Here is a 23,374-nt window from a genome sequence, read left to right as displayed (position 1 = left end):
CATGCATGCCTGAGCCACGGCCCATGACTGGAGACATCAGCCGGTCAGACGGAGGGCTAGACCACCCCGACCACCCCGACCACTGGTACGAGGCCCAGCTCATGTACCACGGCCTCCCACATCAACGCACGCCGGTTTGAACAAGCTGCGTCTCCATTTGGCCGTGACCAGTGGGACGTCCTCCGTGCCGCCCTCCATCCTGGACATCGAGGCCGACCTAAGGCAGAAGCGCATGATAAATTATGGCGAGGGTATGGAGGTATACACCGAGGATCATGACCTGAACAAAGACCATGAGTCAGATCGCCCCTGTCTGAATAATATCGATCTCTGTTCGAGCCTCTCTGCACAGGACGGAGATCGCAGCAGAACCAGGACAGGGGTAATGTCAAGAGTCAGGAACCTGTTCAGCCGCCTCTTCCTCGCCGGTCGAAAAGTAGCCAGGGGAACGGTGCCCTTCCGCCGGGTGAAACACGGGGGCAGTGGTGACGCGGAGAGTGGCACCGACGAGGATGGTGGTGGCAATGAGGACGCCAGAAGCGCCGTGCCCGGGAACGACGTCGTACATAGTATCCGTATCCGGCCCGGCCCCCCGAAACGACCGGCAAGGGGTTCAGCGCTGTGACGAGGGCGGGAAGGCGATGAACTGCCACGAGCCGCCAGAGCCCCGAGGGTTATATGCGGTTATTCGTTTGTATTTCCACCATGTGATTGTTTTTGATGGCCGGTTTATAGATGGACAAACAGCGGAGCAGCAAGTGTGTAGATATGTCATGACAAAGGAAGGACGTTACCAAGGGTCCGTCCGTCTGGAAGGCGAGGATTAGTAGTTTCGCAGGTGACGACAGTTGACTACAACGCGATTTTTTGCATATAACTTTGGATTGAGAACCAATGTATTGTACGCAACCCGGGACGGAGGACTTGGTACCAAGTCAGCAGGCCGACTCCTGTCTGTGGATATTGATGACCTGAACTTGGAAAGAATGAACTTTGGCTGTTGGCCGAGTGCCGTGTTGTTGTCCGAGTTCAATACGCCTTGGGTTCCGAGTGGACTGACGGGGAAGAACGACAACGACGAGGTTCACAAACCTTGATAGTGAGGTAGCATTGCTGCAATCTCCAGGCCCTTGTCACGGGGCATGCATGATCCTGTCGATCAACCACTGCTGCTCTGCCGTTTATTCCGAACTCGAGATAATATGTAGTTTGTGAGGCTATAGTTCTGAGCAAATGCATATTCTCGGCCCAAGTGTCCGTACTGATCCGTAACCTGTAAATATAGGAACTCGTCTTGCATATAGCCCAGTCATGCATGGAACGAGGCACGTTCCAGATTTGCACTTGCAGGAAATGAATCAGCCGAACGCTGTTTGACGTCACCTGCGCCAGGGGCAACCACTTAAATCTTTTTGCGCTGCAGAAAAGTGTCCATAGGCAGCTGCAAAATAGGGATAACAGCCAGCTGACTGACTAACGTGTCGAAAGCAACATCGAGCCCTGGCTACCAAGGTGTGACCGCCTCGACAATCCGGTGCCAACTACTCCTGAAACGAGGCCAAGCATCTTAATGATTCAATCTCTGCAGATTGTACTCCGTACTGGGCGTGAAGAATCGAGACTCAGGGGATCGAAATGCAATCGATACGAAGACGAGGAGCCTGTACTGACTGATCCTCTTCGATCCGGGCTTCGGAGAGACCCTTATGCCTATCAAAGCCCCCTCGGAACCTTCTCAGCAGAGGATTTCCGTACCCCCGGTTGAGGATTTGAGATCAGCGTTTACTCAAACAAGTCTCCAACTCAGACAGAAAAGAAAAGGGCGGTAACGCTCGCTCGCCTGCTTTGCTCGCTCGAGACACCCCCAACGAAACGCGATTGCTCCGGGTTCACGTCGCTGCCACTCATGGACGACCGCCGCCGATCCCCGTTGTTCCGCCCGACGGACGGTCCGTCCGGCACACCGCTGCTTCGCGCCGCCGAGGCCGACGAAGAAGACACACGGGGCCGGCCCAGCTACGGGGGCAACCGGCGTCACAGCCCGCTCCCCGCGACCAATTCCTCGGCGTCGTTCCTCTCTCGCACGCCGATAACGCCCTCGGCCCGCCCGACCTTCTCCCGCAGCAGCACGATGCGCAGTCGGTCGCCGAGCACGAACGCCCGGCTCGCGGCGCGGAAGAAATACACGTACGCGACCTTCTTCCTGGTCGTCAGCCTGGTCAGCTTCACGGCGCAGACGGAGTTGGCGGCCTACGTGCAGCGCGACCTCGGGTGGGACAAGGCGTACTGCATGCTGTACGTGACCCACGGCAGCTGGGCGCTGCTGTGGCCGGTGCAGCTGCTGGTGCTGCGCCTGCAGAAGCTCGACATGCCGTGGCCCGTCTTCTGGCGCCGGCACGTCTGGCTGCTGCGGACGACGGCCCAGATGGTGCAGACCCGCTCGCTCGACGTCGCGCCGCGCGGCCGCGGCGGCGCCTCGTCCATGTCCCCGCTCGTCTACATGGTGCGCACCACCGCCCTCGTCACCACCGCCCTCACCGTCGCCGGCCTGAGCTGGTACGTCGCCGTCAACAAGACCACCCCGAGCGACCTGACCGCCATCTACAACTGCAGCGCCTTCTTTGCCTACGCCTTTAGCGTACCCCTGCTCAAGGAGCGCCTGCGCCTCGACAAGAGCATCGCCGTTGCCATCGCCATCGCCGGCGTGCTGGTCGTCGCGTACGGCGACGGCGGCAACGACTCGTCGCCGTCGAAGCCGACCCCGCCGACCCCGCCGCCCGGCACCGCCGCCGCCGACGAGCCGCCGACCCCGCCCACCAACGAGCTCGACGCCGGGACGCGGTTTTTGGGTAACATGATCATCGGGGTCGGGTCGGTGCTCTACGGGTTGTACGAGGTGCTGTACAAGCGGTACGCGTGCCCGCCCGAGGGCACGTCTCCCGGACGGGGCATGATCTTCGCCAACGGGTTCGGCAGCCTGATCGGGGTGTTTACGCTGCTGGTGCTGTGGGTGCCGCTTCCCGTGCTGCACGTGCTCGGGTGGGAGACGTTCGAGATGCCGACGGGCCACACGGCCTGGCTGCTGTTCCTGAGCACCGTCATGAACGCCACCTTTGCGGGCTCCTTCCTCGTCCTCATCAGCCTGACCAGCCCCGTGCTCAGCAGCGTCGCCTCGCTGCTGACCATCTTCCTGGTCGCCATCGTCGACTGGATGCTGACGGGCCAGCCGCTCAGCGCCGCCGCCGTCGTGGGCGGCTGCCTCATCGTCGTCGCATTCGCTATGCTCAGCTGGAGCACCTGGCGCGAGATGGCCGAGGACGAGAAGAGGCGGGATGTCGATATTAGCCGGGACGACGAGGACTACGATAGCGACGATGACTGATTGAGGGATGCGGCCCCAAAGGACATGAGAAGCAAGATCTACATTGGGGTCAGTGAGACCGGACTGGATGTGATTGTTGAAGTTGGGATGGGGATGTGGCTTAGAGGAATGTCGGCTTCTTTTATTCTATTTGCATGGCCCACCAACGCAGCGGTACTCATATACCTACGGATATGGGTACTAGTTGAGGAGGCCTCGGTTGGGTTGGCGTATGCATTGGATCATTAGATTTTCTTTTTGGATTTCTTTTTGATTACGGAATGGCATAAAGAGGTCTCGAATGCATCGACGATGCAAGCTTGGCCTTAAGGTCGCATACAGAAAGCACGGAGACTACATTGCCAGTGAAGGCACTCGCATGGTCGTGCTCTCTCTGGGGTTGGACATATATAGAGTAATTCATATATTGGCATGTACAAGCGAAGCGATTCGTCTTGAACCACGTTTGCCATCCTGTATGCTTCACTACCAACAACACCCAGGCCGACGCCAGACTCGAAGGGCTGCGTCGGATGTTGTTTCGCCTAGCCGATGGGAGCAACCCTGGCGTGGCCGCCCTCTCTTGGGTTTTCATCCCATCGCAGTATATTGACCAATTGCCGAGTACTGGAGGCGCGCCGTGCCGTTAAAGGCGAGTCGTTCTAGGAGTCCCTGGCTTAGGTTCGCATCAGCTTTTGATTTCTCGCCCCCTAGTAGCTCAAGTGGCGTTTTTCACACTGACAAAAGCTCGAAGCCTTCCTCTGGATTCAGGTCGCCGAATAAGTGGGCGTTGGCGAAGTTGGGTGGATTTGCCGGAGGGCCGTCACCCTCCTTCCCTTCCTCCTCATCCTCCTGTTGCCCCTGTCCACCGGGCGGCCCCTTCTTGACGAACACGCCCTCCCGCTCAACGCGCCAGGCTGACCGGTTCATGCTCACAAAGTACACCGCCATGTCCCAGGCCTCCTTGTCGGCGGCGTCGCCGCTCTCGAACTCGCGCAGGCTCATCCAGTTGGAGCGCGCGGGCCGCTCCACCCTCAAGGCATCATCGTCGTCGTCGTCGTCGTCGTCGTCGTCATCATCATCATCATCGTCGTCGTCGTCGTCGTCCATGGCAGCGCCGCCGTCGAACAGGCGGCGCATGACCAGGCTGTAGCACGTGTTGCGCTCCATCCACAGGTCGCCGGCGTCGATGCAGCGCATCTCGTCTGGGTCGTCGAGGATGGCGGTGCGGGGCACCAGCTGGACGAAGAGGCGGTCGAGGGGCGGCAGGTGGCCGACGAGGGTGTTGAAGTGCGACGACAGCGGGAACATGGCGACGTAGGAGAGGGAGCGGACCGACGGCGGGACCAGCGGGGCGTCGTTGGGCGGCTCCTCGCAGCCCAGGAGGGCGCCCAGGATCGACGGCGGCCGCTTGAGGAAGAACTCGTACGTCTTGTAGACGGGCATCGAGGACCCCTCGTTGAGGAGCAGACACGTCCACGGCCGGATGGTGAAGAGGGCGCTGCGGATCCGTTCTGGGGGATTGTGGCACTGCGTGTCTGGGCAGTCACCTGTCGTGGACGATGATCCGGCTGCCGTCTCGGTCGAGGAACTGGCCTGCGTGGCTATGCTTGGTCCGTTCTCGGTGGGGCTGTACTGGTCCGAGGGGACCTCGTCGCTCAAGGGCACCCTCCTGTCTTCTCTTGATAGTGACAAGATGTGACATTGGCTTTTGAAGCTCCACGCATCTCCCACGAACAGCATCCGGGACAGCAGGCTCGACAGCATCCTCGGCGACGCGATCATGGTGAACCGCCTGGGATCCATGGTCTCAAACAGCACCTCCCAGAACCAATTGCTATCCTCGCCGTATCTCTTCTCTCGTGCCTGCCGACCGGGACGTTGCCCGCCGCCCCGGCCCGCCTGTGCTTCTGCCAGGGACATGGGCCGTGGTACCGGCGACGAGGGTTGTTCCGCCGGTCCGGCAGTCGGGCTACCATGCCGAGGGACGGTCGTGTCGGACGGCCGGCCGGACTCGGTCAGCCGGTATATGCCTTGCATGCTGTCGCCGATGATCAGGGTCAGGGTGTCGACGTGGCGCCCGAGGTCGTTGGCGCGGAGGAAGGCGAGCAGCGGGAGGGCGGAGGCGGGATCGGGCTCGTGGGCGCCGCTGCGTCCCGGCTCGACCATTAGCAGGTCCCAGCGGTCGAAGGCCCACCGAACGTGCCGGAAGAGGGAGGGTAGGATGGTGGTGCGCCATCGCTTGCTGACGAGGGAGATGGTCTTGAGAAAGTTGGATGACGGCTCGTTCCTGAGCATGGCAGGATGCGGCTCATCGTGGAGGCGGGAATCGGACGGTGCGGGCCGGTCAAGGTAGCTGAAAATGTGGGTGAGGAGCTCGGGAGGGAGGGCTTGGATGCCCGGCATTTTGGGGTTGGGAGAAGCCATTGGAGAGTAAAGCCGCCAGGGATATGTCTCAGGTTTAAGTAGTGGAGGTGGAAATAGAGGGGCTGTGAGTTATTCGTGGTTCATAGTGAAGCGATTCTAGTAGTGATGGGCGGCGACCATCGTGATGTCGTCGATGACGGGTATTTGGGGAGCCCACTTTCTGTTTCACAGTTCCGTCGGAGTAATCCGTACGAGGTACCTAATTTTCACCACAGAGGAGTACCCGAGTAGATGCCCTCGGTGCCTACCCGGAGAATACAGACAGACAGCTTCCGATTGATTGGCCACTCAGTACATAGATGCCGGTACCTACCTCCCTGCGGTACTTGTGGCAGGCACTGTACAGTCCCAAGGGAGTATCACAGTATCACTCAACGCGACGTGATGCGTGATGGCGGGGTATTACATAAATCGCCTGGAGCTTCCATCCAACCGACATCGCTCCGGGTGCGGAGAGATGGAGAAGTCAGACCAACAACAGCCCTGCTGCTGCCACACTTAACTGGTTGATAAGGTCAAGACTACGCCGAGTCTCTAGCCCTTATGCATGCTTCCTGTACCTGCTCATGCATGGCGAGTGTCCAGGCGTAATTTGCCCACCCCCTTAAGCTTGAGGGCCTCCTTCGTCTCCGCAGATTGACACGACCGAGGCCAATGGAAGCGTCTGTCAGCCCTTACAAAGTCCAAAGTATGCGGGGTCTTTTAACCCCACCATATAATATAACGTTTGATCTGTCGATTTTGCCTTGGACCAGGCCTCTCGGAAGCCCTCTTGAAGTTCTCCGCGTGCCTTGGCCGTGCCAATTGGGACGAGGATGGTGGCGGATACCGGGAATCTCACCGTAAACAGCCAACCAAACTCGAGCCCGCTCAATGACTCCATCTAGGGGTGGGCAGAGGGGGTGAATTATCTTCCCTGCGAGGGTTAACAGCGTTCGCTCCATTATTAGGTGGGTAGGTTAAGTACCCGTACCACCTAGGTTGGCGGTAAGGGATAAGGATAGCTCCCTCCTCCCCTCTTTTACGCCCATCTCCTCAACATCGCCATCTCCTCAACTTCACTACTAGGTATCTTCTCATTCACCACTGTCCCCAAACCTAGCCACCAACCTATAAATACCCATCTCGCGTCTTCCTCCTTCACACAGCACAACACCAACACCTATCAGGAAGCTACCTAGGCAGTCCTTCATCATGGCGTCGACCAAGAATCACCAGCGACCCCCGTTCAGGGCTGAGCACATGGGATCGCTTCTTCGCCCGAAGAAGCTGTCTGAGAAGCGCGTGGCCCTTGACGGAAAGCCAGCCCTGGACATTATCCAGGACAAGGAGCTGAAAGGCCTCGAGGACGAGGCCATCAATGACATTGTCAAGGTCCAGCTCGACCTGGGGTATCACGGTCTCACGGATGGCGAGTACCGTCGTCATCAATTCTGGGGGACTTTCTTCCCTGGCCTGGAGGGCTTTGAAGAAATTATGGATCCCCCAATGGACATGTTCCGACTCTACGTGCCGGACCTGGCCGCTTTCAGTAAGATCCCGTTCCCGTTCCCGTTCACCTCCCCGCCCCTGGAACGAGGATGTCCAGCTAACCACGAGCGCGCCCGTTCACAGCTGAGGCCGGACACAAGCCCGGAGAGTCGATTGTTTGCACTGGCAAGATCAAGCACAAGGGCAGCACGTATACCAACGAGTGGAACTATCTCAAGAACCTCCTCCCGGCTGACCGGGTTAAGGAGGCCAAGTTGACTCTGCCGGCGCCGGAGTGGTATCATCTTCGTTACCAGTCCGGTAGGGCCTACGTCAAGGGTGTATATGCGAACGACGCCGAGTACTTTGCCGATGTTGCCAAGGCGTACCGCACTGAGCTCCAGATCCTGTACGACGCCGGCTGCCGCAACGTCACAATCGATGACCCCAACCTTGCCTGTAAGTAGCCGAGCCCAAGCTCTCGTGACCTCTTGATCCGTCTTCTCCAGCGAAGCAAGCACTGATGTTTCCAAACCCCCTACAGACTTCTGCTCGGAGAAGATGCTCGAGGGCTTCCGCGACGCCGGCGAAGACGCCGACGCCCTGCTGGACAGCTACGTGGCGCTGTACAACGACTGCCTGTCCGCTCGGCCCGCGGACTTGCACGTGGGCCTCCACCTGTGCCGGGGCAACTTCGCGTACAGCCGGCATTTCAGCGAGGGCGGCTACGACCGGGTGGCGGAGAAGCTGTTCCGCGAGATCAACGTGGACACGTACTTCCTCGAGTACGACACGGAGCGGGCCGGCGGCTTCGAGCCGCTCGAGCAGCTGCCGGCGCACAAGAACGTCGTCGTCGGCGTCATCACCAGCAAGTTCCCCGAGCTCGAGGACCTCGGCGAGATGCGCGAGCGCGTGTTCCAGGCGGCCGACTTTGTGGCCAAGGGAGCCGGCCAGACCAGGGAGCAGGCCCTGCAGAGGATGGGCGTCAGCCCCCAGTGCGGCTTCGCGAGCCACCACCTCGGCAACTCGGTCACGAGGGAGGACATGATCGCCAAGCTGAAGCTGGTGAGGCAGCTCGCCGACTCGATCTGGCCCGGTGAGCCATGAGCACTGGCGGATAATAGGGAGACTTGAAATTGTGAGCGCGCTTTGTTTGTTCTCTCTCTCTCTTGTCTTCTTTTCCTTCGCGGGGGCAAGTAAAATCAGGTGGTTGGGCGTAACCCGAGGCGTTTATTGCCCTGAGATCAACTCTCACGGGCTGGGGAAGAAATAGGCGCAGACAAGCAGGCACAAAATCAAGGGGATCTTTCTTCTTATTCGATTTCTTCATGCCTCGTATATGTGAAGTACAGGCCGCCTTTAAGAACCCTACCGGTACCGCCCTGCAGTAGTTTCCCCTTCCCGTTCAACCAGCTCCGTAAATATCGATGTTAAACCTTGGGGTTCATTTTCGTGGCTTCGCCCAGCCACCCCATCTGCCGTCTCCATTGTCACTTTAAACTAGTCAAGTCTGGCCCTTATTGCCTGTCCGACTCTGTCGCGAAAGACGTCTCCATCCCAAGTGGGTATTCAGGTAAATCCATCCAGACTCCTGGCGATGCAAAGGATAAACCAAAAACCCTGCACAAAATAAATCTCTCTCTGTGTGTGTAGCCGCTTCCCAGAGCCCGCATCCCGCACAAAACCTTTTTATATCCAAAGAAAGCCCCAATATGACGTGAGGTAGAAGAAGTAGAAAAGTAAGCAAGGCAAGTTCGAGTCCAGTCGAAGAAGGCCAAAAAAAAAAGTTTCCAGCCCCTCTCTCCCCCAAGTTAAAGGAGAAAAAGAGGAAGCGGGGAAGAAAAAGAAAAAGAAATCACCTCAACCCCGTGGCCTCGAGCGCCCCAACGAGGCCCTTGAGGACCAGCGGGCGGGTGAGCAGCAGGTCGACGCCGCTGGCGAAGGCGTCGCGGCGCACGTCGGCGCCGCCGAGGCCCGTGAGGGCGATGACGACGGCCGGGCGGAGGCGGCGCGCCGACTCGAAGGCGCGGATGCGGCGCGTCGACTCGAGGCCGTCCATTACGGGCATGGAGATGTCTGAATTTTTTGGGGGGTCAGGTCAGTTGGTTGTCTTTTGAGAGGGAGGGGTTCGGGGACAGGGGACGAGGATGAGGACATACCTGTGAGGATGCAGCTGTATTTGTGCGGGGACTGGGTGTATCTCTCCACGGCTTCGAGGCCGTTAGTCGCTGAGGTGTGGGGTTGTTTGAGCTTGGTCATGTAGGCGGCGAGGATCTGGGACGGGCGGGATAGTTAGCTTGTATCTGGTCTTGGTTCTGAGGGAGGAAATCCCCCTTGCCCGTCAGACCGTTACGCACCTTGAGGTTGATGGCGTTGTCGTCGACAATAAGTATCGACGCCTGCGCCTCCACGGCCGGCGTGACCGGCCTCGCGAGGACCGGCTGCTGTCGTGCCGGAACCACCACCGCGGCGTCCCTCGTCTGGACGCCCTGCGGCGGCGAGTCGGGGACCTCGAAGTCGCCGTCGGCGGAGGGCAGCGCCGTCTCCACCACGACCGGTACCAGCTTTGCGCCGCTTGTGGGCTCCAGCTTCGGATCGCCCGGGAACTCGGCGACGTGTGAGGCGCCCATCTCGTCCCCGCTTTGGAGCGGGGTTGCCGGCTCGGCTATGTACCCGGAGGAGCTAGGCTCGGAGCCTGCAGAGTCCGCTGACGATGCCCGGGATTCCTTCCACCGGGACTGGCTGCTAAGCAATGCCTGGGCTAGCTTCCGCGGCCCGACACTACAAGTTTGTTAGCAGCCGAAAAAAAAGAAAAGGGAAAAGAAAAAAGAAGACTGGGGAAGGACACTTACGGCTGCGACAGGAACTCAAAACTCTTCCGCAAACGGACCTGGTTCGGCCTGAGCATGTCATGCGCCATGGTGGAGCCGAGACAGATGAATATGTGCGGACAGGAGGCGAGGAGGTCGGGCTCGTCCTCGACATTCTCTACGCGGGCTGCCGTCAGGTCGTTACCTTCTCCTGCTCCCTCCCCTCCCTCGGTACAGATGACAAAGTCCGGCGACGCGTGCGGCACGGCACCGGAGAGCACAACTTGCATGCCCAACCAGTCGCGGCAGATGCCCTCCACGAGCCGCAGATGCTGTTTCCGGCCCGCGCCGGCCTCGAACCCGCGCAGCAGGACCGTCCGCCCCGCCAGCGCCCGCACGTCCTCCCTGAACGCGGCCTCCTCCGCGCCGGCGCCGCCATCGACGATGCCGTCGTGGTGGTGGTCGCCGCCGCCGCGAGGGAGGGGCAGCGACACGGTGACGGTGGTCCCCTTGCCGACGCGGCTGGAGACGTCGACGGTGCCGCCCAGCACCGTGGCCATCTGGCGGACCAGGCTGAGTCCCAGGCCGGTGCCGGGCGAGAAGTTGTCCTCCTGCGAGAAGGGGGTGAAGAGGTGGTCGCGCAGGTACGACTCGTTGATGCCGCGGCCCGTGTCGGAGACGGTGAGGACGACGATGGCGTCGTCGTCGTCATCGGCGGGGGTCCCGTCGTGCCCGGCCGGTGGCTGCCGCTGTTGGCGGAGGGATACGGTGATGGAGCCCGCCGAGGTGAACTTGAGGGAGTTGCCGAACAGGTTCATGACGACCCGCCGGAAGGCGCCCGGGTGGGTGCGGAACGCCCAGCTGGCAGACGGGTCGATGTCGAGGTAGATCTGGACTGCGCCTGGGCTGAAGAACCACCCGTCGGCTCGCTGCGTATGCCCCGAGCCAGGCGAGGTCTTGGCACGCGGGGGATTCGACGGGCGGCGGGGCGGGTCCAGGGCAGTGAACCGGGAATCCGAGAGGGCCCGGAATGCGTGCCCCGCCATGACGCTCTCGACGACCTCCTCCACCAGCAGGTCCAGCTGGACGGGCAGCTCTGGCACGCTCTGGGGCAGGGAGGCTGACGAGCTGGCCCGCGTGCGAGGGCCTGCCACGCTGCTTGCCCTCTGTTCGGTGTGCGATGCCCGGAGGATGTTGCTCGTCTGGCTGTAGTCCAGCAACTGCGGGTTCCGACGGGTCAGCAATCAGAAACATTAGAGCGGGGAAGGGGAAGGGGAAGGCGTGCAACTAACATGGTCGATGGTGTCGAGCAGCGTCCTCCCAGACGTCTCGATGGTGTTGACGATGCCCTGCTGGAAGCCGTCCAGGGCGGTATCGCGCAGCAGCTCGGCGGCGCCGACGACGCCGTGCAGGGGGGACCTCAGCTCGTGGCTTATGGACCCGAGGATGCCCGTCTCGGTCTTGATGCTGGCCTTTGCGTTGAGCCGCGACACCTCGGCCATGGCGGCCAGGCCAAAGACCTTGAGGTAGCTCAGCTCACTCTCCACCGTGAAGATGCGCGCCGGCGTCTTGGTCCACACGAACCCGCCGGCGAACCACCGGGACCGCTGCGGGTCCCAGAGCGGGACGATGGCGGCGCTCCTGGCGCCGGGGAAGATCTTGATGAGGGAGGAGGCGGCGCTCCGGGCCGAGTGCGCCCTCTTGGGGTCGGCCCCTTTCCACGTCCAATCATCGCCGTTGACCGTGCTGGTTCTCTGGGCCAGTGGTGAGGAGGGTGGGGTGTCGTCTGCTTCCGAGCTGGAGTGATCCGGCGGGGTCCCATCCTCTTCAAAGTTTATGATGTGGCCGTTCGGATACTTCTGGAGCAGGGTCTGGAGGTACCTCTCGGGTAGGCAGGTGTGTTCGATCGGTGGTCCATCACCGTTGATCGACGAGCTTTGAGAGGTTGAGAAGCCCAGCACCTTGCAAGTAGGGTCCTGCGCGAAGCCAAATTGGTTTGGTATAGCCTCATCGCTGTTCGACTCGTCTGGGATTCCAAGGCTCTCCGAGATGGCTGACTTGGGATCTCCGCCCACAAGACCCCCGAAAGAGTGGATGCTGGCGTCCAGGAACAGAGCACCTTCGACTTGGATAGATTCGCGGATGATGTTGGCCGCCTTTGAGAAGACGCGCTCGACCTCGCCCTTCAAGATATCTGCAGGGCTGAGGCGCGGTGCCGCCTTCCTGGCTTGTGGTATTGCAGGCGGTCGGGTATTGATTCGCCGGACAGAAACGCCGTTGGGCCCCTGTCGTGGTTTCCAGACCCCCGGCTCGACTATCTCGTCGGCACCGGCCTGTCCTTGCGAGTCATGGACGTGGAGATCCTGCAGACTTTTGTTGAGCGCCCCTTCTCCTACCTCGGGGATGTCGTGGAGTGATGCCCTGCGCGACATCCCTGACGACGGAGACAGCGTCGCCTTTCCTTGCACAAAGTTTCCCAGTCCCCATACCTTACGGCCCTCGCGCTTGCACCACTTGTTCGCTCTCTTGAACTCCAAGTAATCCATCACCGTCGGCGAAATATCCTGCAGGAATCGCTGTTCTTCCGCTGTCAAGCCGTCTGGTCTGGGATTGGTATCGAACACGCAGTAAACCCCGATGTTGATGTCTTCTGGAGACCGGATCGGAACTGCAGCATAGAACTTATAGCGTGCGTCTGCGAGACTGCAGAACCGGGGATGTGTCTCGAGGTCGTGGACGATCGATACCGGGAGATCCTCCGGTGGGTGCTGGCCAGCAGCAGCATTGCGGCGGACGGGCCCGGTCAGGACATGTTCGCAGATGCTGACTGAGCGAGGGATGGCATTGCCGCAAATAGACTGGGCCGCCTCTGGGCCAGGGCGCAGCGCATCGGCGACGATATGCTGGTGGCTGCGGTCAAAGAGAGAGATGACCGAATGGCAAGCATTCAACCGGTACAGTCCCAGCTGCGCGAATGCTGTCAGGCCGGGGTCCGGCGACGCCGACAGATCCAACGAAGGGACCGGCGCGGGATCATAGAGGGCGGCAGTCTTGGTTTCTAGGGAATCGTACCTACGTGGAAGGGATTTCGCGGTCAATAAATGGCCGGTTACTGGACTTGCTGCAAGCATACTTACTTGAACGTCTCTCTCTCCCGAGTTGCCTCTGATATAGGGCAATGAGCCTTGGTTGTCATCGTGGGTGTCGTAGATCCCATCGACAAGGCGGCGTTGTCATGGTGGTTTGGGACAGATGATGGGACAGACGATGGGGATTCAAACTCGGATTCACAAATGCCATGCAAGTGGAAGGCCCGAGAGCCGAGCCTAGTGGAAAAATGGGATTGGATATTGGTAATATATAAGGATACCATCTATCGGTTGGACATGACCTCCGGAGGCGCCAAACTTAAAAAAAAACGGTGGTGTGCTTGGGGCCCAGACCCGATCAATCTGCGCCCTGAGACCTAGACCGATCGAGACGCAGGCCGATCAATCCGGGGGGGGGCATCTGCAAGCAACCACTTAGCGGCCAGAGATGGGCACCGCCGCACCATGGGCCCAGCATGGAAAGTTTCCCCCTCGCCTCGGTATACGCATGTAGGCAAGTGTACATAAACAGTGGGGGGGTTGGGACGGGCGGATGGTATTGCCCTAGCGCCATCCGGTCGAGAAATTGTTGCTAGTAGCGCACCTCCATACTATGGTAGTGGACGCAACCGGCTGTTCCGGCACATTGCAAAAAATGGGCAGCATTCTAGGAGCAAGGTGCGACGCTCTTTCCCCTATCTCGGTCTCCGACGTTGAGTTCTCTAAGCAACTGCCAACTAGAAATTATTCTCACTTTCATAGGTGCTTCTTGGGAATGCATTGTCCTATACAGATTACATCTCGGCAACAGGTGCCCGGGTTCAGTTCGCCATGGATTCGGAACAGCACAGGTTTTTTAAGGTTGGGGCTAACTTATAGCTCCCGCGCAGGTATGTACTGTACCTCCTTTCACGCCCCCTCCCACTCCTGCCTCCTGCTCATCCAGGCGAGTCAAGCAATTACACTAGAGTGCGCAAGAATGGTCCCACCAGTCCTCACGCTAACATTTGAAACCCCCGAGGAGGTGTAGAGACTTCCTAGACTTTCCATCCCAGCTGGCTGATGGAGGTTTTTACCTCGGCTGCTGACAGCTCCGGTCCAATGACATCCGGCCCATAGATTTACCTCAGCTGAGGTATCCATGTTGTCGGTTCCTGATGCAGCAATGGAGTCCCTGCAGAATCCGGGTTCCGGGTCTGAATAAGATGGAAAGACACTGACTGTACTTAAGCTGGTGTATAATTAGGTAAGGTAGCCATAGATTATGAGTTACGCTCCTTGGCTCTCCCATCGATTTGCAGGTCTTTCTTGCCACCTCTGATAAATCCTTCTAGCCTTCCCGGACCCGCCGGCATGATGGATCCCATCGGTCGGCTCCGCAACTCGATCTTGATAATTATCAGGCACGCCGCCCGTGCCTGGCACGACTGATAAGGCCACCCGACCCTCTCCCACCGTTGCCGCCGATATGTTTGGCACATCTGCCATCATCGCTCGGCTCCGGCGCCCTCCTAGATCTTGGCGACATGATCCTGCCGTTCCCCGGCCCCTCTATCGGATGAACATGTCTAGGTAGCGAGATTATGATGAGCCGCCCCGGGCCCATGCTCGGTCCGGCACCACACAAGTCGTTGGTGCGGTAGGTTCCGTGGCCTGAGCATCGGTCCGATTGAAAGAGCGCATCTGCCCATGGTCTGGCCGACCGGCCGCCCGGCTAGACGATCCAGCCCGCTGTTAGTGGTCGGTGGCGCCCACCAGGGCTGAGATCGCACTTATTAAACGCAAGACCGGCGCTAACTGGGTCCTTTGGTTGGGACTTGCCAGCCGCCAGCTTAAATGTTGATAACCTTGATTACCTCGTAGGTAAGCTATAGCTGCTGCAATACATAGAGCTGTATGGTCGGTTGTGTTTGCAGTTGGATTGGCTCAAGGGGAAGGAAGATTGTCTCTAGAGGAAACACACCACTTGTTGTGCTGGCCGAATCTTTCCCTCTCGGCCAAGCAGGGCTAGCACAGGATGGCACCGGGTGCTACACGGATTTAGATTAGGCGTTCCAGGCTGTTACAACGCCCTCCAGTTTTGACTCAACCGCACACTGACCTACGCTTGTTGTCCCAAGTCCTGCCTACATCCTCCATTCTCCCATCTCCGGCACCTTCCTCAAACCAATCGCCTTTTCCCTTCCCCTCCAACTCTATAGTTGCCTGAGATGCCTAAGGCAAGGTCTACAGCGGAGAAATGAAGGTTCGCTGAAGCAAATAGGTATACTAGCAATATTAGTACTGTCGATAAGACAGTTGTGCCCTAGCTAGTCTTGCCCTACTAATACTCAGTATAATATGCAGCTAGAACTATAGGATGAGTGAGTTGATGTTAGCTGAAAAAAGGAGTTGCAGAAAATAACAAGCTAATACGAACGATAGGTTTAAGAAGGATTTGTTCAGTAAACACAGTACTATTTCAAGTACCTTCCGCTTACAGTTTCTCAAAGTCTTTGCTGAATTCATTAGAAAATCTACCCTAGAGCTTCTTGATCTAGATAAGAGACTAACTGTACAAACTGTAAGAAATTGTCCAGCCTCCACGCTGCCAATAGACAGGTGATAGCGACCAGCTTTGATCTGAGCTCGAGCCAACTCAGACTTGAAGTACTTGTTCCTGGCAAAGGCTTCAATGACAAGTGTCCAGTGATGTCTATTTCATGGCATTAGCTGCGAGATACACTGAAGGTCCATCTCGGCGGTTGAAGACAAATAGTAAGGGGAACTGGAATGGGGCTGCTACTAACATGGCCTCTTGGATCAGTCCCTTCCGACCTAGATGTTCTGCGTGCTTGAGCCTGGCTTGGGCGGTCTTGTAGTTATCGCCGGTAATTAGGTAGCACATGTCTAGTGCTTGTTGGTGGGACAGCGCTGCAGCATCCCACTTTCCCTGAGACGCCTGGGCATTGCCGAGGGGGAGCAACAATCCGGCAAGGCTGTTTGTGGTAGGCGGTTAAGTCTGCGCTCTCGAAGTTAGCAGACATACCGAGTTTGACCGTGTTGACGGGGCATTTGCTTACCCCCTGGCTGGCTTGGCGCCGTTTGGGTTGCCGTGCTGGCAAACAAGTTCTGGTTGCCGACGGAGATATCGATGGGATCTGCGAATCTCATCAGTTTCCAAAACTTCAGTACTCTGTCACGGACGTGAAAGCCCTTTGACACACTCTCGGCTGCTCGAGCCTCGCTCAAATTCCTCAGGTCCGAGAGCAGCGATTTGACTTTTGCCCGAAAGTCCTGTGCGTGTTGCGTGGACGCGCCGATGGACTTGATATCTCGCATGTCCAAATTGAGAGATATTAACTCCTCGCCCCTAACGCCAGTTTCGGCAAATTCGCATGGGATAAGCTTTTTTTTATGGAGTCGGAGACATCAGTCTAAGGTGCAGTGCGGTTTCGCGAAAGCCCGGATGGGGGAAAAGGTTCTGGGGGGGGAGCATAAGAGCAACCTACGAGGCGTTTCTCTGACCTCCAGAGGCTGAAACCGTGCCGAATCTTGGTTGGGCGCGTTTCAAACATTGTCAAGACAGGACATTGGATACCAGACTCTTGGAACTTTGTACACAAGCTGGTAACAATGCCAATCTCGTCTATAGCGATTCTAACTGCCTTGCCGTCAGCCTTCCCTGGCATATCCATCCAGGGCTGGCCCCAGGTCATGGCCAATGGATTCAAGCTGCCTTGTATGCCTGTTCTTATGCAGGTGGGTCGGATCTATCTATGAGTATCCCATTTATAAAGAAGCGGGCGAAGTGCTCGCAATCGTTATTCCTTTCGTCATAGTCCGCCGGGATCTTCCATACGCGGGATGGTAGCGTCTGTCGTTGAGCAGGAAGTATCAGCGTCGGTATGGCGAAACCAGGACAGACACACTAGACGGGTCAGGAGCCATCAGTCTGACACGTCCATTCTTGTCTATGAAAATGCCATACAGCATACGAGCTGTCCCCTGTTGACTACTGGAATCGTGTTAGAGATGGAAGGATATATTCCCCCTTGGTCGACATGCATGGACAATCACAATCCAGGAATTCCCATGAGAACAACCTGACCATGTCCTCGACATCGAGGGCCTTGACCAAAACGAGGAAGAATTGGGCAGTGGAGAACCGAAAGATCAGATAATTAGAAACCAACGCAAGGTCCGTCGATCGCACTTCCGTGAGATTCAGGGTTCCACTCTCTACTCACAACTCAGTCTAAGTTATTCTTAATGCTGAACATTATTAATCGAATTTCTTCCCTATTTCCTCTCAACCTACGGGTACTGCGACTAGATCTCACCGTTATCTCGGGATTCCACGGCCCCGGGGTTCAATATCTCGGACCCCCAACTTTTTACATGTACTGTACAATACAATACTTGTACTAACGACAGAATGCATTGATTAGAGGCTGGGCATTGGTTCCTTCAGAATCACCTAGTTAAATGCATCGAAGGTTGGTTTGGAAGTAAGAAACCCTACGGGGCATTAAGTCCTCATACCATGGATCTCCGACGCGCAACTTCGGTGTACGGCGACATCGCACGACTGGAGTGTTCTATGTGCATGACGTCACGTCGGCTGATTTACGGATGTTGGGCACCAACCATTGTGCCGCCCGAGAACACCACATAGGTTCATCACCAACCACGCGGCCGGCTCCCGTCATCAACTAGGTAACTAGGTAATTAGGTAACTTCCGATTGATTCGTCTCTCACATGATGACGCCCACACATAAGCTCAACATCGCACTGATCCAATTCCTGCCAAAGGTTCGGTCGGCAAGAATTTGCTCTTCCCACAGTTTCGCTGGACTGACTTTCCCCTCCCCAAACAGCCTCTTTCTCCCGAGGCCAACTTCGCCGTAGCAGATCGGAACCTTCGGTCTGCCGCCCGCCAAGGATGCCACCTCGCAGTCCTCCCGGAATTCCACCTCACGTCATGGGTCCCGGATAACCCAGACTTCGCCGCGTCCTGCAGGGACTCCCTGCCCTACCTTGAACGCTACCAGGCCCTCGCCCGGGAGCTCCACATCCACATCGTGCCCGGGACCCTCGTGAAGCCGGTGGAACTCCCCCCCGACGACGACAACAGGGGCCGCGAGCCGGACCACGCCACGGAGCTGCACAACCTGGCGTACTTCATCGCCGCCTCCACGGGCGACATCCTCGCCACCTACCAGAAGAAGAACCTGTGGCACGAGGAGCGCGGCGTCCTGACGGCCGGGAAGCACGCGCCCCACCGCGCCTTCGACCTGCCCCTCCCGGACCCCGACGGCAGCGGCGCCGGCGCCGCCGGGGTGGTGCGGGCGGGGTTGCTCATCTGCTGGGACCTCGCGTTCCCGGAGCCGTTCCGCGAGCTGGTCGCCGACGGGGCGGAGCTGGTCATCGTGCCGTCGTTCTGGGACATCACCGGGATCGAGCGGCGGGTCCTCTCGCTGAACCGCGAGTCCGAGGCCGTGTTCCTGGACGCGACGACGGTGTCGAGGGCGTTTGAGAACACGTGCGCCGTCGCGCTCTGCAACGCCTTTGGGAGCAGCCAGGTGGCGGTGCCGATCCTGGGGAGCCTGGGGAAGCTCGGGACCGGGGAGGAGGGGATCGTGTTTGGGGAGGTCGACTTTGATACCGTTAGGTATGCGGAGGAATATTACAAGGTCAGGGCGGACCTGCAGGGCGAGGAGTGGCACTATACTCGCTCGGCGACTCTGCCTCCGAAGTAAATCATGGATCACGGGTGTAGTCAGTGGCGGCAGAGAGGTATTGATATGATCGTTGCCCGGGTTTGAACAATAGGATTGTAGTCAAAACCGTTGTCAACGATTGGATCGCCAGTCAGAGAAACCAATTCTAGGCTAGCGTTCTACTATCACGCAACTCCCCCTCCCATGCCACGAAAAACCTCGCTGCCAAGTGGCTCGGACCGGCCATGCTCCTTGATATCGATCAACGCCAAGCGTAGGTCATCACGCTCAAACGCTTAGATATCAATTAGCAGTTTGCGGGATATGATAGACCCCAGGTCGGTAGAACCGTTGGCGTCTGGCTTCACTAGCTGCGCACAGTTTCTTGATGAAGTTTCGGAGGGCACCAAGCCTGTAGATGATTTGCAGCTAGTAAAAGGCATGCAAGATGCGTAGATGCTCTATATAGCTTAGCAGACTAACAAAAGACATGATTGAGGAGGAGGGTTTGATTTCCTTTTGGATTAATTTTAACCTGTAGATGGTGTACATGCCTGTCAAAAAGGCTATGATTTGGTAAGAGTTGACCAGACCAAGTGCATAATCTAGTAAGAGTTGGCGTAGAGATAGATGATTCTATCCTGTGAGATAGCCATTATACATAGCTACCAAGTCCCAAACTTGCTAATAATATAACAGCACCAATGCGTTGAGAGATTCTATCTTGGAGAAAGCAAAGGCATTGCTAAGGACTAGGCCTAGTTTGTTGGAGAGAACTTGATAGATAAGCGCAGCTTTCTCGTCAAGGAAGACTAAGTAAATGCGCTGGGCGGTGCTTGCCATGGCTTGCAGATCGGATAGAAAGCAGGCCAAGGCAAGAATGCAGACTAGCAACTCTGGAGGCAGGTTCTTGGATTGGCATCTTGGAAGCGAATTCTGATGATTGTGAACTCCCTCTCACGGAAAGTAAAGTGGGGGGACTGACCTTGTGGGAGCCAGTTTGGGCTAAGGCCGCGAGTGTCATGTGAGTTTGAGGGGTTAGGTGGTTAATACAGTATATCTAGGCTAAATTCATCAAGCAGTAACTCATTAACAGTAGTTACGGTGAGTAATTCGGCCACTCGTAGTGTTTCCAGTACCGCAGGCAGCAACAAGGTATCTGTAGATAGATTCTAACTAGCCTGAAATCATATCTCCCTTCCCTTCTTGTCGACTTTGAAAATGAAGGTAGATATTCACCAGTTCCGTGGTAATAATCTAAAACGTTGCGAAGAGGGCGGTTGAGATTATGGACGCTCTGGAGAAGGGCATGTCATTTTAGGGACTCTGCAGTCTACTCTGGGTTGTCACAGCAAGCCAGCAGTGTGTATGTACATGTACATTAGATTTGGGCTCTTCGTTACATGCCTCCTAAATAACCCGTCGATATTCAGACACACACAAAAATGACACGACCCTCTCTCCTATTTCGCCGCATCCTTGTAATGCTGGGTGAAGTCATACCTCACGGCCATGAATCCCATCAGCAGCTCCTTCATGGCGACGGGGTCCGACTCGCACTTCTTGCAGTGCTGCATGAACTCGTCCCTCTCGAAGCGGGTGTCCGGGTCCGGGTCGGACACGCGCCTGAAGTTGTCCTGCGAGATGGGGTCGATGACGGTCCTCCACTTCTCGATGCGCTTCTCGCTGTACAGGTCGAGGATGGACTCGTCGGCCCTGCCGTCGTAGATGCCCGCCAGGCAGTCGTACAGCCCGCCGACGTCGACGAAGCCGCCCGTGATGCCCAGCCCGCCCCACGGGTTGCACAGGTGCGCCGCGTCGGCGGCCAGCAGGAACCGCCCCACCCGGAAGGCCGGCGCGCAGCGCTGGTGCATCCTGTAGGGCGCGATGGTCGTGATCTTGTAGTCGCCCGGCTTGGGGTTGCCGGGGAGCATCATCTCGTACTTCCACGGCTGTCGCTCTATTAGCTGCTCCTGTGTCAGGCCCGTCTCCTCGCCGTATGTGACGCGGTAGAGGCCGTCGGCCGTCATCTTGGCGACCATCTGATTTGCAGGGAGGCAGTCAGTCAGCAGGTGTTATTGCAAAAGAAAGAAAACAGATCTAGGGGGAACGGGTGGCGTGCTCACAAAGAAGTGGTCTGGGTGGATGGCGAAGCTCGAGTCAGTGAAGCCATGCTTGCCCTCGAAATCGTAGTATACCTGCGAACACAGTCAATATCATCATCCTTGACAACTAGGGGAACTCAGCGGGGAAAAGGGGGGAGGGGGGCGAAGACTCACGTTGGTGGCGACAATCTGCTTATCCCAGGTGAAGCCCGGGTAGTCGTTGCCGAACAGGGACCTCCGGATCTGGCTGTTTGCGCCGTCGCAGCCGACAACATAATCGGCCTCGATGCGCACCTTGCCGTCGGGGGTCTCGGCGTCGACCCAGGCCTTGCCGTCGTCCTGCCCGATGTCGACGACCTTGTGCTCCCAGTGGATCTTCCCGCCGTACTTTGAGGTGATCTCGTCGAGCATGAGCTGGTCCAGGTCGTGCAGCACCAGCGACACGGTGCGCAGGTCCTGTCCGTCCACGTCGGCCAGCATGCTGCCGTCGGTGCCCGCAATCACGCTGTGGTCGTCCCACCGCCGCCACACCATGGTCGTCGGCGAGATGCCCCGCCGCCGCACCTCGTCGATGATGCCCGCGCGCGCGAGGTCCGGCACCGCGGGCGGGCCGTAATGCGCCGCCCGCGGCTGCTCGTCCAGGTGGTCCGACGCCTCGAGGATCTGCACGGGGATGCCGTGCTTGGAGAGCAGGAGGGCCAGGAGCAGGCCCGAGGGCCCGGCGCCAACGATCAGGACCTGGTGGGGCGTGTCAGTCGTGTTTTTGGGGATGGGGTGATGGGGGGATGGGGGGTCGGGGAAGGGGGGAAAGGGGGAGTGGTTTTCTCGAACCTTCTTGAAGGGACGCTCCATTCCGTCTGCTGGCTGGACACACAAATAGACGGGACTGGCGGTTTGGGGATGATTACAGGTTGTGTGTCGTGCTCGAGATTGCACGGCAAACTTTTTGGAAGGAGCGCTCTCAAAGAAATATAATTAACCCCGCAACAACACGATCCCTCTTCGGCGATGAGCCATGAGGGAAGGGGGCTTGTGGATTGTGGAGATGGGCCTAAAGATTCGGAGATGCTACGGAATCGTCCCACACCACTGGTTTGCTGCCGGCTAGTGTGTGGTGGTTTCTTTGCTGCTGGGTATGGCTAACGATTTGCCCTCGAGGGGAGGGGATGGATCCTAATCATCGGCAGTTTTGAATGACATCAGCTCTTCGCCTGGAGGATTCCCGGCCCTCCTTGACATGCGCCGATGCCGCGCGCGCGAACCCCGGAATGTGCGGAGACGCGACCTGGTGACCTCGAGTAGGGCCTTCTCGCTATTGGAGCTTGGCAGCTGCCGGCCCCCAAATTATCAAATTATGGTCCTTCTATCCGTGGAAATCCACAGTCGTGTCAGAACTGATCTTGTGAGTTCTTCGAGGATGTGGCTCTTGGGTATTGCTTGTGTATGCATATGTGGGTGGTGCAACTTGTCGTCAGTCTCGGAATTCTGGGCGAGGGGTGGTTACTCTTGTTGAAAGAGCCGGGGTTTCATCTGCCTAGCCAGTTCACAGCGGGGCTCTATTTTAAGAAGTGACTTCAGACTTTATTCATTCGGTTGCAGAAGGTAGCAACCAAGGGGGAGTTTTGGTTGATATCAGACTCTCACTCTCAGTCGTGAGGGAAACCGCGTCCACGGCACCAGACTGCCAAGGCGGTTGATGACTATTAGCACCTCTAACTTATTAATTACCTATCACGATTTACCTGTTGACAAGCTTTTGTCACGGATAACCAAGTCCGGAAATTGAGACGATGGCGCTAAACGGCAATCATGAAAAGTAACTGAGATTTTGGGCCAAGGGTTTAATGAAACAAACTAAACATAATCTCATCCTACCTAGTAAATAGAAACTCATGTCTGTGAGGACAGCTGATTACCAGAGGCTTGAGACCCTTATGGGCAATCAACTTAAAGAAATACAGGGATGAGACGTAACAAACGAATTATAATTAGCTGGCTATGAAGTAATGATGAGGTTGAAGTTGCACACCATTGTTACAATGATGTGGTAACAGAGAAATCATTGTTGACTTTATTTGCCCTACCTGCTTGCAATGCCTGTGCTCTCATCTGCCTTTGGAAGGTACAAAAAAGCAGTATTAAACCGAAATACATATGATGAGGAGGGGGTAATTAGATGAAAGCTCCCATGTAGGTATTCTGCGTGGACTTACACAGGGCCCAGCCTTTTTGTTCTTTTTTTACTTGCCCCAGTTCCCTCCCGAATCTGTATAGCAACTTCTACATCTGAGTACGTACCAGTGACATTTACTTATACGTTTCTCTACCAAAAGCAGCTATATATAGACAACATTCCGTTCGTTTCGAAGGCGAAGAATCAATCTTTAGTAATGGGCACATCAACAAGTT

General features: G+C 57.3%; 7 protein-coding genes across 7 annotated transcripts; 3 read left to right on the top strand and 4 right to left on the bottom strand.

The window, feature by feature from the left end:
• Nucleotides 1–1,906: 1,906 nt before the first annotated feature.
• Nucleotides 1,907–3,382, top strand: QBC33DRAFT_445226 (putative DUF6 domain protein; the record flags this gene model as incomplete). Its single annotated transcript, XM_060424314.1, has 1 exon — nt 1,907–3,382. The coding sequence occupies one exon, from the start codon at nt 1,907–1,909 to the stop codon at nt 3,380–3,382; it is 1,476 nt and encodes a 491-aa protein (XP_060286985.1).
• Nucleotides 3,383–3,627: 245 nt separating this feature from the next.
• Nucleotides 3,628–6,134, bottom strand: QBC33DRAFT_525700 (uncharacterized protein). The gene is made up of 3 exons (XM_060426842.1): nt 4,456–6,134; nt 4,109–4,413; nt 3,628–4,042 (listed from the first exon to the last, which is right to left on the bottom strand). The coding sequence occupies exons 1-3, from the start codon at nt 5,786–5,788 to the stop codon at nt 3,953–3,955; spliced, it is 1,728 nt and encodes a 575-aa protein (XP_060286984.1). The 5' UTR covers nt 5,789–6,134; the 3' UTR covers nt 3,628–3,952.
• A 723-nt stretch (nt 6,135–6,857) lies between these two features.
• On the top strand, nt 6,858–8,739 carry QBC33DRAFT_215929 (UROD/MetE-like protein). The gene is made up of 3 exons (XM_060422726.1): nt 6,858–7,319; nt 7,403–7,717; nt 7,803–8,739. The coding sequence occupies exons 1-3, from the start codon at nt 6,983–6,985 to the stop codon at nt 8,363–8,365; spliced, it is 1,215 nt and encodes a 404-aa protein (XP_060286983.1). The 5' UTR covers nt 6,858–6,982; the 3' UTR covers nt 8,366–8,739.
• Nucleotides 8,740–9,113: 374 nt separating this feature from the next.
• QBC33DRAFT_555279 (uncharacterized protein) lies at nt 9,114–13,264 on the bottom strand (the record flags this gene model as incomplete). The annotated part of the gene is made up of 6 exons (XM_060429620.1): nt 9,114–9,334; nt 9,418–9,532; nt 9,616–10,039; nt 10,111–11,288; nt 11,361–13,140; nt 13,206–13,264. 6 exons carry the CDS (start codon nt 13,262–13,264, stop codon nt 9,114–9,116), a joined length of 3,777 nt encoding a protein of 1,258 aa, XP_060286982.1.
• A 2,380-nt stretch (nt 13,265–15,644) lies between these two features.
• QBC33DRAFT_525683 (uncharacterized protein) lies at nt 15,645–16,900 on the bottom strand. Its single transcript, XM_060426841.1, has 5 exons — nt 16,649–16,900; nt 16,364–16,544; nt 16,220–16,297; nt 15,947–16,158; nt 15,645–15,852 (listed from the first exon to the last, which is right to left on the bottom strand). Exons 1-4 carry the CDS (start codon nt 16,853–16,855, stop codon nt 16,019–16,021), a joined length of 606 nt encoding a protein of 201 aa, XP_060286981.1. The 5' UTR covers nt 16,856–16,900; the 3' UTR covers nt 15,645–15,852; nt 15,947–16,018.
• An 888-nt stretch (nt 16,901–17,788) lies between these two features.
• QBC33DRAFT_525679 (carbon-nitrogen hydrolase) lies at nt 17,789–19,362 on the top strand. Its single transcript, XM_060426840.1, has 2 exons — nt 17,789–17,952; nt 18,018–19,362. The coding sequence occupies exons 1-2, from the start codon at nt 17,899–17,901 to the stop codon at nt 18,897–18,899; spliced, it is 936 nt and encodes a 311-aa protein (XP_060286980.1). The 5' UTR covers nt 17,789–17,898; the 3' UTR covers nt 18,900–19,362.
• Nucleotides 19,363–20,160: 798 nt separating this feature from the next.
• QBC33DRAFT_597215 (uncharacterized protein) lies at nt 20,161–22,071 on the bottom strand. The gene is made up of 4 exons (XM_060431917.1): nt 21,797–22,071; nt 21,140–21,703; nt 20,987–21,058; nt 20,161–20,902 (listed from the first exon to the last, which is right to left on the bottom strand). The coding sequence occupies exons 1-4, from the start codon at nt 21,815–21,817 to the stop codon at nt 20,324–20,326; spliced, it is 1,236 nt and encodes a 411-aa protein (XP_060286979.1). The 5' UTR covers nt 21,818–22,071; the 3' UTR covers nt 20,161–20,323.
• Between the last annotated feature and the right edge of the window lie 1,303 nt (nt 22,072–23,374).

The sequence above is a fragment of the Phialemonium atrogriseum genome, assembly GCF_030411735.1.
Source record: "Phialemonium atrogriseum strain 8032-3 unplaced genomic scaffold QBC33scaffold_3, whole genome shotgun sequence".
In the NCBI taxonomy this organism is placed as follows: Eukaryota; Fungi; Ascomycota; class Sordariomycetes; order Cephalothecales; family Cephalothecaceae; genus Phialemonium; species Phialemonium atrogriseum.
This window is presented reverse-complemented; position numbering and strand designations above follow the sequence as displayed.

Excerpts from the sequence above, each read along its gene's own strand:
- QBC33DRAFT_525700 (XM_060426842.1), bottom strand. The coding sequence starts at position 5,788 with ATGGCTTCTCCCAACCCCAAAATGCCGGGCATCCAAGCCCTCCCTCCC. Across the intron at positions 4,414-4,455 it reads TGCCATGGACGACGACGACG|ACGACGATGATGCCTTGAGG; the intron begins ACGACGATGATG and ends ACGACGACGACG. Across the intron at positions 4,043-4,108 it reads ATCCAGAGGAAGGCTTCGAG|CTAAGCCAGGGACTCCTAGA; the intron begins CTTTTGTCAGTG and ends GCTGATGCGAAC.
- QBC33DRAFT_215929 (XM_060422726.1), top strand. The coding sequence starts at position 6,983 with ATGGCGTCGACCAAGAATCACCAGCGACCCCCGTTCAGGGCTGAGCAC. Across the intron at positions 7,320-7,402 it reads GCCGGACCTGGCCGCTTTCA|CTGAGGCCGGACACAAGCCC; the intron begins GTAAGATCCCGT and ends GCCCGTTCACAG. Across the intron at positions 7,718-7,802 it reads CGATGACCCCAACCTTGCCT|ACTTCTGCTCGGAGAAGATG; the intron begins GTAAGTAGCCGA and ends AACCCCCTACAG.
- QBC33DRAFT_525683 (XM_060426841.1), bottom strand. The coding sequence starts at position 16,855 with ATGACCTGGGGCCAGCCCTGGATGGATATGCCAGGGAAGGCTGACGGC. Across the intron at positions 16,298-16,363 it reads CGAGGCTCGAGCAGCCGAGA|ATCCCATCGATATCTCCGTC; the intron begins GTGTGTCAAAGG and ends TGAGATTCGCAG. Across the intron at positions 16,159-16,219 it reads GGCGCCAAGCCAGCCAGGGG|ACTTAACCGCCTACCACAAA; the intron begins GTAAGCAAATGC and ends TCGAGAGCGCAG.
- QBC33DRAFT_525679 (XM_060426840.1), top strand. The coding sequence starts at position 17,899 with ATGATGACGCCCACACATAAGCTCAACATCGCACTGATCCAATTCCTG. Across the intron at positions 17,953-18,017 it reads TGATCCAATTCCTGCCAAAG|CCTCTTTCTCCCGAGGCCAA; the intron begins GTTCGGTCGGCA and ends CTCCCCAAACAG.
- QBC33DRAFT_597215 (XM_060431917.1), bottom strand. The coding sequence starts at position 21,817 with ATGGAGCGTCCCTTCAAGAAG. Across the intron at positions 21,704-21,796 it reads TGGAGCGTCCCTTCAAGAAG|GTCCTGATCGTTGGCGCCGG; the intron begins GTTCGAGAAAAC and ends ACGCCCCACCAG. Across the intron at positions 20,903-20,986 it reads TCCACCCAGACCACTTCTTT|ATGGTCGCCAAGATGACGGC; the intron begins GTGAGCACGCCA and ends CCTGCAAATCAG.